Source organism: Nomascus leucogenys, chromosome 1a, assembly GCF_006542625.1.
Source record: "Nomascus leucogenys isolate Asia chromosome 1a, Asia_NLE_v1, whole genome shotgun sequence".
Lineage (NCBI taxonomy): Eukaryota > Metazoa > Chordata > Mammalia > Primates > Hylobatidae > Nomascus > Nomascus leucogenys.
The window spans coordinates 104847631-104866387 of NC_044381.1; the positions used below are offsets into that span (position 1 = coordinate 104847631).

The following is an 18757-nucleotide window of genomic DNA, read 5'->3' on the forward strand; positions in this document are numbered from 1 at the left end:
AAGGAATTAACAGCATCTAGGTACCCATGGAGAAAATGTTAAAGTTTAGGTCTCCTAAAAGAGGGATAAAATTATGCAAAACCTCTTCCTCCCACACAACAGCACTATTGTTTAAAATTATTTCCCTTCATTGAAATGACGAGCTGAAAATTGAAATGTTTTCACAGTGTGTTCATGCAACTCAGCAAACTTAACATATAAAAAGTATTGTGTAATCAGAAAATTAACTTTTGGTAAATAAATTCAAATGGGAATTCTAAAAAATTAATGTGGATTTCTGTATTAGAATTATACCTCACAACATTGTTTTAATTCACTAATTGACAGTTTCTTACATACATTATAATGCTTTAAAGCATATAAATATAGATGTCAAAATAAAGATATAGATGATGCTATAAAAGTATGTGTCAAATGTAATTTCTCAGCAAGAAAAGAACAGCTACATGAATCACGAATGAGTAAAAGTAGGTGGGGGAATTAGATAATAAAATGCACTTCTGCTGATTTGCCTTCATTGTTAATGGTGACTTCCGCAAATATTTACAACATACTTTCTTCCTGACAAAAGGCAAATCACCTCTAATCATTACTGCTAAGGCAAATGCAACACCCTCAGACTGCAGTTTGAAAATTGACAGCGTATATCACTTTGAAAAACTTCAGGATATAAATATATTTAAAAATAACCACTAGCATTAATAATGTTATCTTTATTTTATCACTGGTTTAGCAAATAATTGAACTACCCTCAACCATTACAAAACAAATTTGAAGAGAGACAGCATAATAGACGTAGCGGGTAGCCTTGGCTTTTTCCCTGGGGAAACTATCCCAAATACGAACAGTGAGTTTAACTTCACCATACTCTGCCAGTTCATCTTGTGGGACAAACGTCAATTAGTTGTCAACATTTCTTATATTAAATAATAACATGAGAGTCGACTGTTGGGAAAGACAAAGAAATGCATCAAATTGTGAGCTGCAACTGGTGAATGTTTTCAGTGGTGAAGTCAGGAGCCACCATTGTGTCCGTATAATTGCCCTGGAATGTGGCTTAGAATGCCAGATATGCTACACGAGCATGTAATGTCACTAATGAGGACAATGTTTTCTAGCTTAGTATTATTCTTAGTTGGGACATAAGGCAGCATGATGTAAGGAGAGCAGTATAGTCTCTTTTCCAGTCCCTGTTACAGTGTTAAGCATCTGTATCTTAATTTCCTCAAAAATTATGTCAAAACCTGTTTCTAAGTCTTTAAATTAATATGTAAGAGCAGGAGATTTCCAGAATCCCTTTCTTTTAAACTAAGAAAATGTAAAGAGCATTTTGTGTCCCACAATCTATTTGTATACTTTACCCCTGGAAAACATTTGGAATATACTATGAAAGAAGTAAAGCATTAAAAGGGGATGGTTAAATATTTTCCTTGGTACGGGATGTAAAATTAATTGACATTATAAGAATATATCCATTTTTGCTTCTTTGGAATCGTTGCCCTAATTTTTCCAAATGAAGCAAAACCTATTTTCATCCCAAGCACTGATCATGCTAAGTTAATTCTAGTAAATGAACCCAACATAAATTTCAATAGAATAAAACTTCTACTTGTCTTGAAAAGTACTAAGCAATAATTGTATTTTCAGCTAAGGAACTAATTGGACACACTCAAAGGACTGTCCAAGTAATTTTATAAAGGATTTATGGATCAAATTAATTTAAAGTCATGCAACTCAAAATAAATAAAACAGCGTAAATGCTAGTGAAAGAGACTCAAAGTCACTTATACTCTGTTTAAAATTTCAAGAGGTAAAAGTTGTGCCTTCCACTTGAAGTAAATACATCCTCAAATGCCAGAAAATTACATTCGAGTAATATTAAAACTTCTCAAAACTTAATTTTTATAGCAATATATTGGTATCATTGTTGTTATCAGGAGTTCCTAGAAGATGTTACATACCAAAGAAAGTATTTTTGAGAAGTTTGACAAGTTATAAAAGATTTTTGGGTAAAAAAAATACTTTGTATAAAACAATTCGAAACAAATATTCTCTAAAATGAAACGAGACAAAAACAACAAAAGTGGCGTGGGATTATTTAGTTGTGTTTCACGTTTCCTTGAACAGTCAAGATTAATGAAATAAAGACCTTAGTCAATAGACCTAGAAATAATGTTGGGAAATGAAAGAGCTTCCATCAAAATGAAAAGATGATTTTATCTGTCTTTATTTTCCACTGGTAATTTAAATAGCTTAAAAATGCATCAATGCAAACTATTTACAAATACAGATTTTTCCATTTGTTTCCACGAAAAATAGAATAACAGGAACAATAGCTATCTTTCTACTTTAAACTACCAAATAACTGGGCCAACCACAGTGTTCAGGGTACTAGGTATCAGATAATGAAGAAGTGTGATCCCTGGGAAATGGGAGTCAAACAAGGTGAATTCTACTGAACAATACAAAGTTTATAGGCCATGGTGCAAGTAGAGGAAAAGAAGGTGAAACCTGGTAGAAAATCTGAGTCGAGGACATGAGAGTTCAAAAAAACAAGGGAAGCTGAAATGTTCAGGGCAGAATACCAGAGAAAAACAGTGGCAGACAAAAAGAAAAAGAGAGAAATAGAGCACTGCAGAGAGTCCCCCTTGAGTATTCAGCAGAGTACTGATCAGGACATGAAATGAGGAATCTACCCAATACTTTGGAAAGAACCAGAGGGATGAATTTGAGTTAATAGTGCCCAGCCTTCACCGGACTGGGAATGGTGACTGTTCCCAGCCACCACACGGAAAAACCTCATAATACATGGGACATTTGGTAGAGGACTCAGAATAGTCTTGCCTCCATCATGAGAAATAATTAGCCCTATACCAAACATTACTCTAGTCTCGCCTAACAAATCTTAAAAGCAACACCTAAAATAATCAAACTGGTCTGAAGTAACTCAACTATCTTCCCTGAAAAAGCTCAAGAATATTTGTAAGAATACAAAAATATGCAGCACCTATCAAGGTAACAGTCAAAATGTCTGGTACCCAATCAAATTACCAGACTTGTAAAAAAAAAAAAAATGAAAACAGTGATCCATTACGAGAAGAAAAACCAATTAACTGAAAGCAACCAACAACTTACATAGATGTTAGCAATAGCAGATAATGATTTAAAATGGTTATTATAACTGGATTTCATACATTCAAAATATTAACTAAAGACATACAAATTTTTTTAAAAGATTCAAATTGAACTTACAGAGATGAAAAATCCAATGACTTAGACGAAAAATACACTGAATAAAACTTAAAGTAAATTTACATTCAAAATATTAACTAAAGACATACAAATATTTTTTTAAAAAGATTCAAATTGAACTTACAGAGATGAAAAATCCAATGGCTTAGATGAAAAATACACTGAATAAAACTAAAAGTAAATTAGACATTGCAGAAGAAACTATTGTTGAATATGCAGACGTAATAAAAACGATCACAAATTAAATATAAATAGAAAAAAATAAAAATGCCTTAATGAGTTGTGTGACACTTTCAAGCGATTTTATCTATGTGTGATTGAAATCTTCAAAGGAGAAGAGGACTAGTAGAAATATCTGAAGACATATCTGAGAAAAATCTCAAATTTTATAAAGACTATAAATCCACAGATCCAAGAAATTCAATGAACACGAAGCACATATAGAAGGAAGAAAACTGTATCAAAGCACATCACAACACAATCTATAAATACGAATGATAAGGAAAATCTTAAAAGCAACCAGAGAAAAAAAGTCACATTACATACAAAAGAATACATTTAAGGCTACCACAGATTTATTCCTGGAAACAATGCAAACAAGAAGAGTATGGTACAATATCTGAAAAGTTCTTAAAAAAAAAAAAAGGATGCTATAATCAGTGGAAATCTTTCAAAAAATGTGTGGTATATTATGACCTTGGCATTTTTGTTTATTGTGAACTTTGCTGGAATTTTGTGTTGCAGAGGCAGTCATGTGGGAAGTGAAAGTATATCTAGAATAACATCAACTATTTAGAAAAAAATTGCTTTTTAATGACAGTATCAGTATATACATTTTAATATTAAGGTTACTTCTATCAGTAATACTTTGGAATCCTGCCTTCCCAGTTTAATTTAGTTTGATGATATGCTGTCATTCATTTTCACAATTGTATTGTTCTTCATAGAAACAAAATGATTCTTTTATTTTTCAGAATCATATGTGAATAAATCTTTTATATATCTGTAGATAATTGGCTAGTCTTACTCTCTGATTCTTTATCATTGTGAATGACTATGTATTTTTATCATCCTGGTTTGATTTAGAAGCGCAATCTCAAAGCAATTAGAATTTACAGATTAGATTACAAGAAAAGGTCATTCCACCAATTAAAAATTGGCACAATTTTCTATTCCCTTACAACATATGCCATGAAATGCATCCAAAAACATCACCAGTAGAAGAAACATTCAATGCTGTAAATACAGTGTCATGAAATAGATTTGAATTCTTTTGAAATAAGGCATAGAGCTATAGAAGATATATATCATAGACTTTGAAGATATTTTACTATATTTTTAAAATATAAAAATATTTGGATATGTATATATATATTTATATATGTATATATGTTTATACACATTAAAATCAGTAAACAGTATATTCACTCCATTGAAATAGTTTAACGATCTGTTGTCTCTAGCTATCATGGCCAGTGTGGCAGTCTTTACAATTTCTATATCTTTACTGGTAACTCTCTTAGCTAACTCTCTAAGCTTTACTTCTTTTCTATATAGAAACAAAGAAAAATAACTTATTTAAAGTCATCTTAATTTTTATAATCAGTGATCAATTACTGATATGGCATTAAATCAGAAGGAATTTTTATTATAAGTATATAAAATTTAATCAAGAAAAATTCAAACAGATTGAGAATTGACTACCAAGTTCCATTATTATAGAAACTTATATATATATATATATTTTTCAAGGAGTAAAATATAAGCATGTGAGTTTATAGAAATGGATTACATTTTTTCCAGGCAAATCATTTAAATTTTGATAAACTATTATTCAAACCAATTACTTGATGAGTATTAATGAATAAAGGAAAAGCGCATTTATCTTTATAAAACAGCTTTTAGAACTAAAGCAAAACTTAATCATAAAATTTTTGTGATGCTTATATCATGGAATTTCTGAATATTCATATTTTAATATTTGCTCAAGACCACCTTTAATATTACGCTCATTTACAGCAATTAATTAGCCAAAATTCTTTTCTTACCTGAAATGAAGTAATTGGGTATATATTAACATGAGCCTCATTCCATCTTTGTCCTTTATTCCCACTTGAAGACCACAGTGGATTCTCTATTGTTGTTTGCCCTTTCAAACGTAGATAAACATTTAAGACACCTAAAAATGACAATAAAATTTTATTTTGCATATTCATTTTCACCTCAAATTTGTTTTTCCTTGACCAAACACTTGTAAACCTTTTAAACTGAAATTTTACAGAACACTCTAGTGTCTTGTCCTCTCTTCTCTCATTTCCTATCTTGCTTTTATGACATTTGACATTTGATCCAAAAGTAACCATGTCCTAATTCCCTAGAACATGTGAATGTTGCCTGATATTGCAATGGGGAGATTATTCCAGATTATTAGGGTGAGTCCCAAATGCAATTACATATAGCTTTATAAAACAGAGGCAGAGGGAGATTTGATACAGGAAAGAAGGCCATGAGAGATAGAGATGTTACATGGCTGGTTTCGAAAATGGAGGAAGGGGCTACAAGGGCTACTGGCAGCAAAGGAAAGGGCTTCTTTCCTGGAGCTTCAGAAGAAGTCAGCCCTGCTGACATCTTGATTTTAGGCCCAGAATGCTTTTTTTTAGATTTCTGTTCTCCAGAATGATAAGCTAATAAATTCGTGTTGTGTTAAGTCATGAAGCTGGTGATCATTTGTTATTTGTTACAGTAGCTAGAGGAAATTAAAACAGCATGTAATCATGTGCTGACTGACTTCCCCAGAGTTGGACTTTAATCCTGTCGTTTTATATTATCATTTAGCATCTTATTTTTTCAGTTTGATTTTTACCTGTCTCATTTTTCTTCTAAAAGAGTTATTGGAAAATAAAATGAAGATAGCTTTTATCTCATTATTTGATATCTTTCAATAGTTTAACGTGCTGTACACAGTAATGATATTAATGATGACAATATTAATACAATAAATATATTTCAAACACTTACTCCAGATGAGGAATTAATCCTCTCAACAATCCAATGAAGTACTTTTTATTATTATCCCCACATTATAGATGAGGAAACTTAGAGGGGTTAAACAATTTGCTCTATGTCATACAGTAAGAAAATAGCACGAGCAGGATTTGAACTCAGGGAGTTTCAGAGTCTTACATCTTAATCACTAGGCAGAGTCTTACATCTTAATCACTAGGCAATCAATATTTTACTAGATAATTTTAAAAATCAACTTTATTGCGGCAAAATTTACATGCAATAAAATTCATTCATTTCTATGTGTACAGGCCAATAATTTTAGACTAACATCTACTACAATGTTAGTACTTGATCAAGATACAATCAACGTTATCTTGATTGTATCAGTGTTCAAGATACAGAACATTTCCATTTCCTCAAACAATTCTCTCACTTTCCTCTGTAGTTTATCTTCCCAGCTAACCTCCCTTTGCTAGATAACTAGTGATCAGGCTTCTATCACTAATCAATGATTTCTTTTATAGAGTGTCATATTAATGGAATTCGGCAGTATATAATTTTTGTGTGTTTGGTGAGTTTCCCTCAGCGTAATATTGATGGTATTTATGTTATTGTTTTCTTAGTCATTTTAAATTCAATGCTTAGTTTACTTATGTTTAATGTAGTTATTGATGTGTTTATACTTAAATATACCATCCTGTTGGTTTGCATTTCTTTCTTCTGTTTTTCCTTCTCCCTCTCTCCTTCCATTCCTTTTTATCAGGAACAGACTTTTTTCAGGATTTATAAAAAAATAAAAATGTAAGATTTCAATTTATTTACTCTACTGACTTAACTATATCTCCTTTTACTATGCATTAGTGATTATTTTAGAGTTAACAAGATATAACTTCTCAGAGTCTAATGAGTCAATATTTTACTTCTTCATATTTACAAATCATAATTCAAACTCCCTTCAGATGTTCACTATTACCTTATCCTATTCACTTCACTTCCTATATCTCACTCCACAAATGTAACAACCTTACACAACATTATAATTCATTTATCTGCCCCATTTCTTTACTCAAATATATCCTTTACTTTTGTTTACATTGTAAACCTTACCTTACGGTACTATTTTTTAAGAGCCAAATATGAATATATTTTCTATAAATTATAAGAAGAAAGGAAATATGGCATTTCAATTTCCACTTATTTCCATTTCTGGTGGTTTACATTTCTACCTGTAGATCTGAATTACAATCTGGCACCCATGGCCCAAAGGGCATCCCTTAGCATTTTGGGCAGTGATGAGCTTCTAGGGACAACATTCCTCTGACTCCTTTAAGTAAAAATATTCTCATTTCTCTCATATTTCTTGTGAGGTTTAGAATTCAGGTGGGGTTTTTTTTCTGCATATTAAAGGTGTTCCATTATCTTCTGTATGCTATTTCTAATGTGAAGTAAACCATCGTTTATTTTTGTTTGCCTTGCACATGGTATGCTTTTCTTTCTCTCTCAGGCCACTTCAGAGAATTCACCTCTGTCTTTGGTTTGCCGTAGTTGATTGTGATGAATGTAAATATGGTTTTCTTTAGATTCATCTTGCTCAGGGCTATGCTCAGTTTCTTCTAAGTCTTTTCCATTAATTCTGTTTAAAATTTGTTTTATTTTATCTTATTCTTTTTTTAAGAGATAGGGTCTTGCTCTGTCACCCAGACTGGTGTTTCACTGCAGCCTCAAACTCCTGGGCTCAAGGGATCTTCCCACCTCAGCTTCCAAAGTAGCTAGTACTACAGGGGCACCCCAACATGCCTACCTATTTCTCTTTTTTTATGAATGGGGTCTCTCCATCTTACTCGGGTAGATCTCCAACTGAGTTCAAGCAATCCTCCTGCCTTGGCTTCCCAAAGTGTTTGGGATTACAGACGTGAGTTACCATGCCTGGTCCCATCATTTCTAACAATATTTTCTGCCACATGTCTCTTTCTTCTCTTTTGCACAATTGACTTATATATAAATGCTTAAATATATATAATATTAAAGTACATATATATAAAAGTACTTATATATAATGTAACTTGATATTCTTGTATAGGTCATTATGGCTCTGTTTATTTTTCTTCAAAATTTTCCCCTATTTTCTCAAATTGGAAAATTTTCTTTGTCTTCAACTTCATTGACTTTTTTTTTCTGTCATCTCCGGTCTTCTGTTAAGGCCATCCAGTAAATTTTTTTGTTTACTGTACTTTGTAGTATAATTCTTATTTAGTCCTAGTCCTTTTGTATAGTTTCCCTTTCTCTGCTGAACTTCTTTATCCATTCATTCATTTTATTTCTTTTGATTCTTTCAGCACATTCTCTTATTTCACTCAACACATTTATAATACTTTTTCTTTTTTTTTGAGACGGAGTCTCGCCCTGTCGCCCAGGCTGGAGTGCAGTGGCGCAATCTCGGCTCACTGCAAGCTCCGCCCCCTGGGTTCACGCCATTCTCCTGTCTCAGCCTCCCAAGTAGCTGGGACTACAGGCGCCCGCCACCACGCCCGGCTAATTTTTTGTATTTTTAGTAGAGATGGTGTTTCACCATGTAAGCCAGAATGGTCTCGATCTCCTGAACTCATGATCCACCTGCCTTGGCCTCTCAAAATGCTGGGATTAAAGGCGTGAGCCATCGTGCCTGGCCTATAATACCTTCTTTAAAGCCTCTATCTGCTAAGTCCAAAGTCTAACTTTCTTAAGTTTGGTTTCTACGAACTGATGTTAACATTTTATGGCTATGAATCATATTTTCTATTTATTTGTATATCTAGTGACTTTCAGTGAGTAATGGGCATCGTAGATAGAACATTATAGAGACTCTTCAGCTGTAATTTTTCTCAGAAGGCTATTGCCTCTTGTTATAGCACAATGTTCAGTTATAAATTGACCGTGCTGAACTTGTATAGGCTTGGTTTTCCACTACTAATGCAGATCTGCGAAAAGCCAAAATTGTTGCCTTAAATTCTCTAACTTTATGGGACTCAATCTCTAAATCTGTCTTACCAATGAATCTTACTGGGGCTTGCATTTAGGCTGTTTTAGAGAATGTCTAGAGAAGGCCTTTCTCCCAGGTATGATTCTAGCCTTTCTGGTTTCATTGTGCTGCCAGGGGTTTTATGAGATCTCTCCACTCTCACAAAGTTTCATGGCGGAGACTTCAATATTCCATGCTGCTCTCCTCTCAGGTCTCCTTGCTCTCCCCATCTTTGTTGTGCTGTCAATCCCACAAAGGTTGCTGTATTGTAAGTCTTGGTTTTTCTAGTCTTCTACATATACAGTCTAGCCTTCAGCAAATAGTCATGAACGAACCCCATACAGGCTTCTGGATTCAACCCTGCATATCTCTTTTCTTTCTGTTACCCTGACCCACAGATTCCAATGACATCAATTGTACAGTACACTAATCTTTGTTTCCTGACTGAGTGGGATCTTCACATTCTGCTTGAATTTCTGGGATCTGTGGCAAGGTCAGGAAATTTTCCTCAGGCAGAGAACTGGACTGTCATGGAGATCACTCCATTAGTTTCTCTTTTCTCATCCATTGCAGTCCTACCCTGTGTTTTGGTCTATTCTCTAAAAAATGGTTTCTAATACATTTTGCCCATTTTTATGCTTGTTTACGGCAATAGGACTTATCTGATATCATTTACTACTCCTTGGCCTTAAGACGATCTCATTTTGATAACAGATAATGATATAAATTAGTAATATGTTAACATATACACTTCACAATATCCATATAAAATTTCCACATAATGTAGTATATAAACTTATTTATATGAATATGCTACATAAATTATAATGAACAGAAAAGACAATATAACATTATCATTAAATTAAATCACTCAGAGGGTGGCCTTAACATTTTGGTGTATGTTGCTTTAGCTTTTAAAAAATATTTACCTGCATATGTATCGTTATATGATATAGAGTAGCTTATCCTTCAACTTTTTAGAGAAATTTTCTTTAATTACTTACACATAAGACCACAGGTATGCATATAATAGAAGTATATAAATACGGGTATCCACTTTTTAAGCACAAACTGCATTCTTTATAGCACAGCTGGATGACTCTGGCTTCATCTGTAAATCTCTCATTCCCTCAATTCCTCATCAGGCAAATGACAACTAAATGGTGATAACTAGCATAAGTTTTTAGTGTGAATTAAAGTATGTAAACCATATATTATTTCTCATATAATCAGCACTACATTTATTATTATATGAAGATATTCAACTAAGGTTTCTCTATTCCTCTATTGATGTATTAGGTTATATTAATGCATTCCATAATATTGAACCAATAGTATATTACAGGAATAAAATGTACTTTATAATAGACCATTTACTTTTTATTATAAGGCTGAATCATTTCCAGTATTTTATTTTGGAATAATTCATGTATATTTATCCTTATGGTTGTCCAGTTTTCTTTTTTGGTTTTATCTTTCAGTGTCGCATTTTCACTTTTTGCTTCAAAATTACCTTCTATCATTTTTCCTCTTCAGGATAAGAAAGAATCTCAAACTCGTCTTCCACAGAACTGACTTTAATTTCCATAGTATATTGTTTTTTTCTGTTGTTTTATTTCTAATGTCATGTTTATTCTGCTATTATACTATTTAAAGTGTTATCACTCTTTTGTGACCTCATAGGATTCTCCTTTATATCTAGACTTTATCCAATTCCATCTTTTTCTTGGTCCACTGTTCTCTTATATTCTTTCATAAAGTTCATATTATTATATGCTTTGTTAAATATATAAAGCATATGCTGTACACATGTTCCTTTCACTTGAAGTAAGTCAGTAAGTCTTTTTCACCAGGATATGTTTCTTCTACTATGTGCCATGTGAGCCAGTTTTTATTCTATAGAATCTTCATTAGAACCTCATGTTTTTCCTCTCTCCATTTTCTTCCTCTCTATTCATTCTTGAATAATAAGAGGTAATCCTTTGGCATTTTTCACCAGACAATTTTTGAGGCTTCTCTTATACCCTTTCATATAGAGTTTTATTTCTCTTGGGTTGCATGACCTTTTATTTTGATTTAATTGACAGGAAATACATCCAATCAAGAAATGCACTTTTTAGAAAACATTAAAAGAATATTTTTAAGATCTATTATAGTTCGCTAACAAAATAGTGCATACTATATGTCCTTCAGAATTCATGCATTTTAATAAATACATGATTTAGTAAAACATATTAATATGTGTGACTTATCTTTCTTATATCAATAATGATAGGGTATTGTGTCAGTACTGAATATTGTTTCTCACTGACGGAATTCTGTTTGCCTGTAATTATGTTTATATTTCTTAACATTTTCTTTTTACATATGTAATATAAATTCAAAAGAGTTATTTCTATTTATGTTTGTTGAATACATAATATGTAAAAAAATATTTTGCCCAGGTTTAAAGAAGCCAGGTCTGAATTATCCCGGAGTTATTACTAGGTTTGAGAATAGGCTAAACCAGGTGTATTCAATTGCGGCTAGATGTCATTTAAAAAGGCAAATTTTACTTGTTTGATAAGAAAAAGACACAGAACTACAACTGATTGAAATAAATCTTTCAAATATAATTTCAATGTTTTACATATATAGTCATAATTATATGATCATCCCAGTCAGTGAATGCAAACTACTTATTACTGATATATTTTAGAGGTGATGAGAAAAGCAGTGTTAATCAACAAATGATTTTGGAACTTTTCTCCAAGGAAGTTTCCAGTTCTTAAGTTTATAAAAGAGAAATCAGTGCCAAAAGATATTTAAACTTATGTCAAGTCATCTTGGTCAACAAAATTAGAACTTGTGAAATAGAATAAAGCTATTCAAGAGAAGTTAGATTCAGCAAAGCTGATTCAGCACATTATAGTATTATAGTAAAAAAACTCGGAAGTGAATATGATGGATTGTGTTAATACTCCTTAAAAGTAAGTTTAAATCCCCAGAGACACTGTGTCCATGCTTTAGTAGACATCAGATACCAAAACGTATAAATTTAATCATCCCCAAGGATTTTCAATTTTATGGGATTTTTCAAATTCTATATAGTTCTAGAATATAAGTTTGCAGAAACTAAGCAAAACTCAAACTTTTTCTTTTCCTTAGTTTCTTAATTCTCATCTTTTGGTCACCACTCTCCAAAAATCAGGTGCTAGAGCTTAGAGGACTTTAGTCAGCTCTTACGTTTAACGACTGCAGGCAAAAAGGCTAAATGACACAAGTGCTGTCTTATCTCATGAATAATGGCCAAAACTTTGAGGTTATTCATGGCATTATGCAATAGCCTGATTATTATTTTAATATTATTTAATATATATTATAATATAAACTATAATTTGCATAAATAATATTTATCACTACTGTTACCTAGTTCTCTTAAGTTCTTAACATAATTTTACTTTTAATTATTGTACTGTAAATATGTATTGTATATATTTTAGATAAATAATTTAAGTATATGTCCTAAAATGTGCATACATATTCCCAATAGAGTCTTGAAATTGCCACATTTACCTGAATTAATTTGTAATTTGGTTTATTCTGAGGTCTGGAGATCACTTGCATACAAATGGCATTGTTGTTACGATCAGTAACACAGACTTGCTGAGTTTCACATTTCATGAAAAATGAGAATGTGCTAAAATCATCCAGCTCTAGGCAAGATCTATGTATATTGATAGGTAATTGCTAGCGTCATTTGTTTTACACATACATACAAAGTGAGAAATTATAAAATCATTATTTACTGCTTGAATAAAAACAGCTGCCCATGTCCACTGATGTTATTTTTTCAACATATAATTGCAGTGCTATCCTAAATGAAAAATGTCAGTTTATTTTCTACAGGTATTACCATTCCTTCTGGTGCACAGGTGAATTTGTACATTAGAGTCCAAAATGTTTTTATATTATAGCTTTCCTTTCTATTTCTCTGATGTAAGTCAGATCCCTTATGCTGACCTTTCCCCTCTTTGGTTCCATCACTTTCTCTACTCTTCCATAAGCACTGTATTCTCCATTGTCATACATTGGCTCTGTCTACTTCTCATATTCTTTGACCTTTGTTCTTCACCTCCTACATAATTACCTCTTTTGGAGGATGCTTTATATTTCTTCTCTTCCACAGACACTTTTACTTTAATGTGCCCCTCAGTGTTCTCTCCCTTGTTCACCCACACCATGGGCTTGCTCTACATTTTGATAAATATTACTTTCTGATTTTTATTTTATTCAGAAATTTATTACCTCAAAAAGATGATGAGCTATTTGATGAATAAAAAAACTTTTATCATATTTGTCATTTATTCTCTATAGAATCCTAAACCCTAGGAGTAGGCACACAGCCTATGCAATTCATCCTATTGAACAGAAATGAGTGAATTCAAACCTAAGGGTAAAAAATACCCATTATAATAAATCTTTAATGTCAATGAAATTAGTTTGAAAGTTTGGTACACTGGATGAGAAACAGAAGCAGTTAATTCAATTGCGTACCATCAATTCAACTGATGAAATAATGTTGTCTATTAATTATACTGAAAATGAGACCTCCATGGTTTGAAGTAGCAGCCTTTCTCAGCGGCTGAGTTCTCAGCCTTCCTCAGTTCATATCACTAATTTCGCTTAAACACACTAGATTTTATTATATACATTGTCTAAGGGACCATCATCAATGAAGAATAGAAAAAATGAGTTTAGAAGTAGTTAGTGGTTCAAACCTGGATTCTAAAAAGATAAATGTATTAAAGATTACATATAGTTTTACTAGCAGGTCTATAGCAAGTATCTGTAAAAAGAGTTTTATTATACATTGTAATAAGTCATGGCTAGATTCTATCCACCTCCTCGATTTTAAATTCATCTCATTTAACAAAGCAGTTTACTGAATGAATGTCTTCCACCTATAGCATTATTTTCACATTTACAGCATTGCCATTAGCAGTATTAAATACAAACCGGACTTCACTGAGAGCATTGACTAATTCTTAACAGAGAGCGTGACTTAATATCAACTATTACCAAACAGCTCACGGTTTGGTAGTTATTCCCTAATATCTAAATGCAGAACACTAAGGAGCCTTATCCATCCCCTCAGCCACCTAAGAGTTGTCTTCTTCAAGGAACTTAATTCTGAGAATTTATCAGAATGCAAGTACCTTAATATTTTGTATTCATTCCACTGAGATTCTCCTAGAGTCAGTGAAATCAAGGCTCTAAAATAATGGCTCCTTATCTTAACATTCTTTCTCATACGGCGTTTAACTCCAAGGGAAAAAAATCCCAATTTGTGAGCTGATTCCTATTTGAGAATATATTTGATATGTAAGCAAGAATCTTCACATTTTAAATTCTAATCAGAAGATATACAGTCTTTGACCAAAATGAGAATAAAAATCAAACTCATAAAATCATGCAAAATACTATCTTTGCTTTCTCAATATCTTGTATAAATATATTTAAGTTCCTATTTAAAATCCTTGAGTGCCAGCATATTTGTTAGAAAGCATTAATCCATTCTTGCCAAACTCTTGCTTAATCTATCTTATTAAGAGAAACTTCATGAGTAGTTAATTTCGGATTCTTTACATTCTTTCTCTACATTAAGTTAGATCATCATAAGGTGACATACCTGGTCCTTAATATTGTCCTTAATATTTCAGCTCAAAACAAAAATGTCATTTTATCCTGTATTGTGGTTTATCAATATATTAAATTTTTATTTGAACCAGTTTTATATCCTTATCCTTTATATGAATATTTTACTAAGTAAAGATATTGCTAATAACACTACTGAAGTGTACTTTTATAATATGCATTTCTCTTTGCATTGTTAAGAATATGTGACACTTTTGCTTTTCTTTTTGCTTTAGTTCCCAGAGCATATAGATGAAAATTCGTTAAGTCAATAATAAACTTCGTCTTCTCTTTTTTTTTTTTTTACAATCGATAATGTCTTGATGAAACTACCTTCTATTTCCAAACTAAATTGCATACTCTCAATTCCCTTGTTTTGTTATTCTAGTATATCCAGAAGCAACAGAATCTAGTTTGGATCATTCTTTAAATGTATTGTGTAAATGTTGTTTCTGAGAATCAAATGTAAATAAATCATGGTTACTGCTCTCAAGGAGTTTACAATTTTACAGGGGTCAGTGTGACAAACATTATGATAGGTATGCACATCAGGAGTTTTGGGAACAAAAGGAGCAGAGAAGATAGGAAAGAATTTCAGCAGATATCCCTGAATTGCCTTTTTAAGGAAGGTTATGCATGACTTAGATGATTAAATAGGAGAAAAAGTACTTATTCAATTAGAGAATTAAACAAGTATCTATTAATTTTTGGGGGGGTACTTGAATATTTACATGCAGGGCAGGGTGTCATCAGAAGAGACATAAATTCTACTCCCATCAAGCCTTCGGCAGGACAAAAGAAAGAGCCTCTGAAGAGGCTCCAGGCACAAGAGAGCTTTACCCAAAAAACTTCAAGTATGACTGGAACAGACTATGAAGCTACCCCAAGGAGAAGCCAGAGGGGCATATATCCTTGAGGTCCTGTTACTGTTTTTAGAGAAAGATCTTTACCCTGGAAGCTACGGACTTTTTAAAAAAAACAGCAAGAAAATCAGTTAGCAAGCGAAATGCAGTACTATGCACAGATGGGGATTCAAACTAGTCATTATATTCCAAAATGCATTTCAGAAACCTAAAAACTGATGTCCTCATCTCCAACCTCTCCAACTGTCTCTATATTGTCAATTACTTTGTGCTCCCATTTACCACTCTCCTAAAGCTATCTCCTCTTTGAACATGTACCTCTATATCTGTTTTGCAGCGAAAGTGGAGACTGTTCGGAAGGCAACTTTCATGTCAGCTTGCTGTTACTGCAGCTAGAAATCTATCAGAAGTCATGTTTTTTTTTTTTTTTTTGGGACGGGGTCTCGCTCTGTCGCCCAGGCTGGAGTGCAGTGGCGCAATCTCGGCTCACTGCAAACTCCACCTCCCGGGTTCACGCCATGTTAGTATTAATACTTAGTTCTTTTTTTTCCCACTTTAGTGGAAATGGCATCAGTTTCTCTCTTAAAGTCTCATTCCCCAACCAAAGCTCTAAATTCCCATCTAAGCTTACCCTTTTTATTACCTCTTTTTCCTCTTAAAATAAGCCCTTCTACAATCCCACATCTCTCTATTTATCAGTTCTTTTACAGTCTCCTGCTTCTTCATTAATGAACTCCTTTGCTTTCCTCCTGTTTACTCCATAGTGGAATTAGCTTTCTAGAGACACAACTTTATTGAACCATTCATATCAACTACAACGAATGTATTCATAAGTGCCTTAATTTCCTGGTACGATATGACCCTTACATTGCACATTCTTTTTTTAAAGAAATGAATGATGCATTTAACTTATTTTTAATAAGCTTCTGTCATATCTACTGATCTCATATGAGATCCTTTTTTTTGCAAGAACATTCGAAATTCAGTGGATTCATCGAGAATTGAAATGCCCATTAGTAGTCACAGGAATGCTGAAAAAATCTTTTATTATTATCAATGGCCAGATGTTGTATCACTTACATATAAATCAGCAGGTACTTTAAGGATAACATTATAGTTTTCATTTGGAAACATGTTTTTCTCTTCAATCAATTTTGATGAAACACTTAACTAAACAGAAATTGTACCAGTGTGGCAGAGCTCAACTCACCCTAGGTCCTAGCATCAACACTCTCGTGCATTTCTCTCCGCTTGGGTATGGGCCTGAATTATGAACTCAGTCACATTAAATGGAACAAGACAGACATTATGGGATATCACTTCAGGGGTTAGGTTATGAAAAATCCTGGGCATGCATTCTGTCTCTCTTCTTAATGGATTCCTTGCTTTGAAGAAAGGCTGCTGCCATGTCATGCGACAGCCCTGTACAGATGTCCACATGGTGAGGAATTGAGGGCAGGCCTCCTATCAACAGCCAGCAGGAAATCAGTATCTATAGTCCAATCTCTTAAGGGAGCAAAGCCTGCCAAAAATCAAGCAAGTGGGCTTGGAAGTGCATCCTCCCCAAACTGAGCCTTCAAATTACGGAGGAGTCCTTTTCTGGAAGCTTGACTACAACCTTAGGAGAGACTTTGAGCCAAAGGCACTCAGCTGAGCTATACTTGTATTGACCCACAGCAACGGTGAGATAATAAATATTTGTTGTTTTAAATCACAAAAGTTTGGGGAAATTTGTTATACTGAACATGATAAGTAATGCAACATATTTGACTTTAGCTCAAAGAGGAATCTCACTTCTTAGTAGGGTATTGCTCATTTCTGTATTAGATAATTATGAACCTTCTCAATGGTATACTGTCCTTTAGTCACAGTTAAAAGTTCAAGATTTATTTACAATTACTCACGAAGTTATAAATTTAATTAAGCTATTAGAAATTCAGGACAAGGCATCTTTGAATCTGGATTTCCAAAAGAATGACTAAAACTGAAAATACAATTTGCAAAACCAGTGGCTATAAATGCCTCCTGAGTTTACAGATGAATGAAAGTCTGAAAATAATACATGCAAAGCGGGCACGTTTTAACTACCAGCAGATCTCTCTAATGAACTATCTCATCTAGCTTTAACTGATTACTCAATGTCTGGACCAGTTATTTTTGCCTAGATTTTAGTAAGCAGCATGCCTGCAGCTTGCTGAGAGGAACCCAAGTAATAGACCTGATACCCAGCCTGCAACCTTCAGTCTGATGAAGCAAGGAAATGACACAGGGGTCAAAATGTAAATGTTTGCCAAGAAATGGAGATCTGTCCTCCTAATTTCCCCTTATCTCAAAATAATCAGAATAAAACTAGCAGAACATCAACTGGACATTCATTGACAATAAAGAAGATAAGACTAACAACTATTAAGTTAAAAGTATATTACAATGATGTATTAAAAGTATTTTTAAAGTATTTTTAAAATTATTTTAAAATAAAGCCCTAAAATCTAGTCTCATAAATAAGGTGAACACATTTTATGACTTAAAATAATTCAAAATATTGGTCTTGGAAATATTTATTTAAAAATCAATTAAAATATGTGATCCAATGTAATCTGGAAGAGGGGAAAGTACATGAAACATATTCAAAATAAAGAGGAAATAGAGTATACATTATTGACAAAAAGGAAGAATTAGAGTTGAGCTAATCCTACATTAGTAATAATATAGTAATCCCACAATAAATAAAATGGCTTGGCAATTATGTGATTTGTTTCCTTTCATTGGTTTTTTAAGTGATTCCCAGTCTAGATTCTGTTTCTGAATGATTTTACCTATTTTGATGTTTATTTTCCTAAATCAAATATCTCATTATGCTTTTTGATTGCAGAAAATCTAATAACTCAGCCACTACTAAATAACTGTCACATACTTAGCTAGGCTTGCAAAATCTTCCAACAAGTGTTCCTGCACAGTAATG

At 32.8% G+C, this 18757-nt stretch overlaps 1 protein-coding gene across 3 annotated transcripts in view; it reads right to left on the minus strand.

Moving 5' to 3' along the window:
• The window catches only part of MDGA2 (MAM domain containing glycosylphosphatidylinositol anchor 2), an 832668-nt gene that overhangs the window by 14234 nt on the left and 799677 nt on the right, over positions 1-18757 (minus strand). For all 3 annotated transcript variants that reach the window (XM_030813906.1, XM_003263751.4, XM_030813910.1), the window contains one exon: positions 5301-5431. In XM_030813906.1, coding sequence (XP_030669766.1) covers positions 5301-5431 — 131 coding nt within the window. The remainder of the gene's footprint in view (positions 1-5300; positions 5432-18757) is intronic.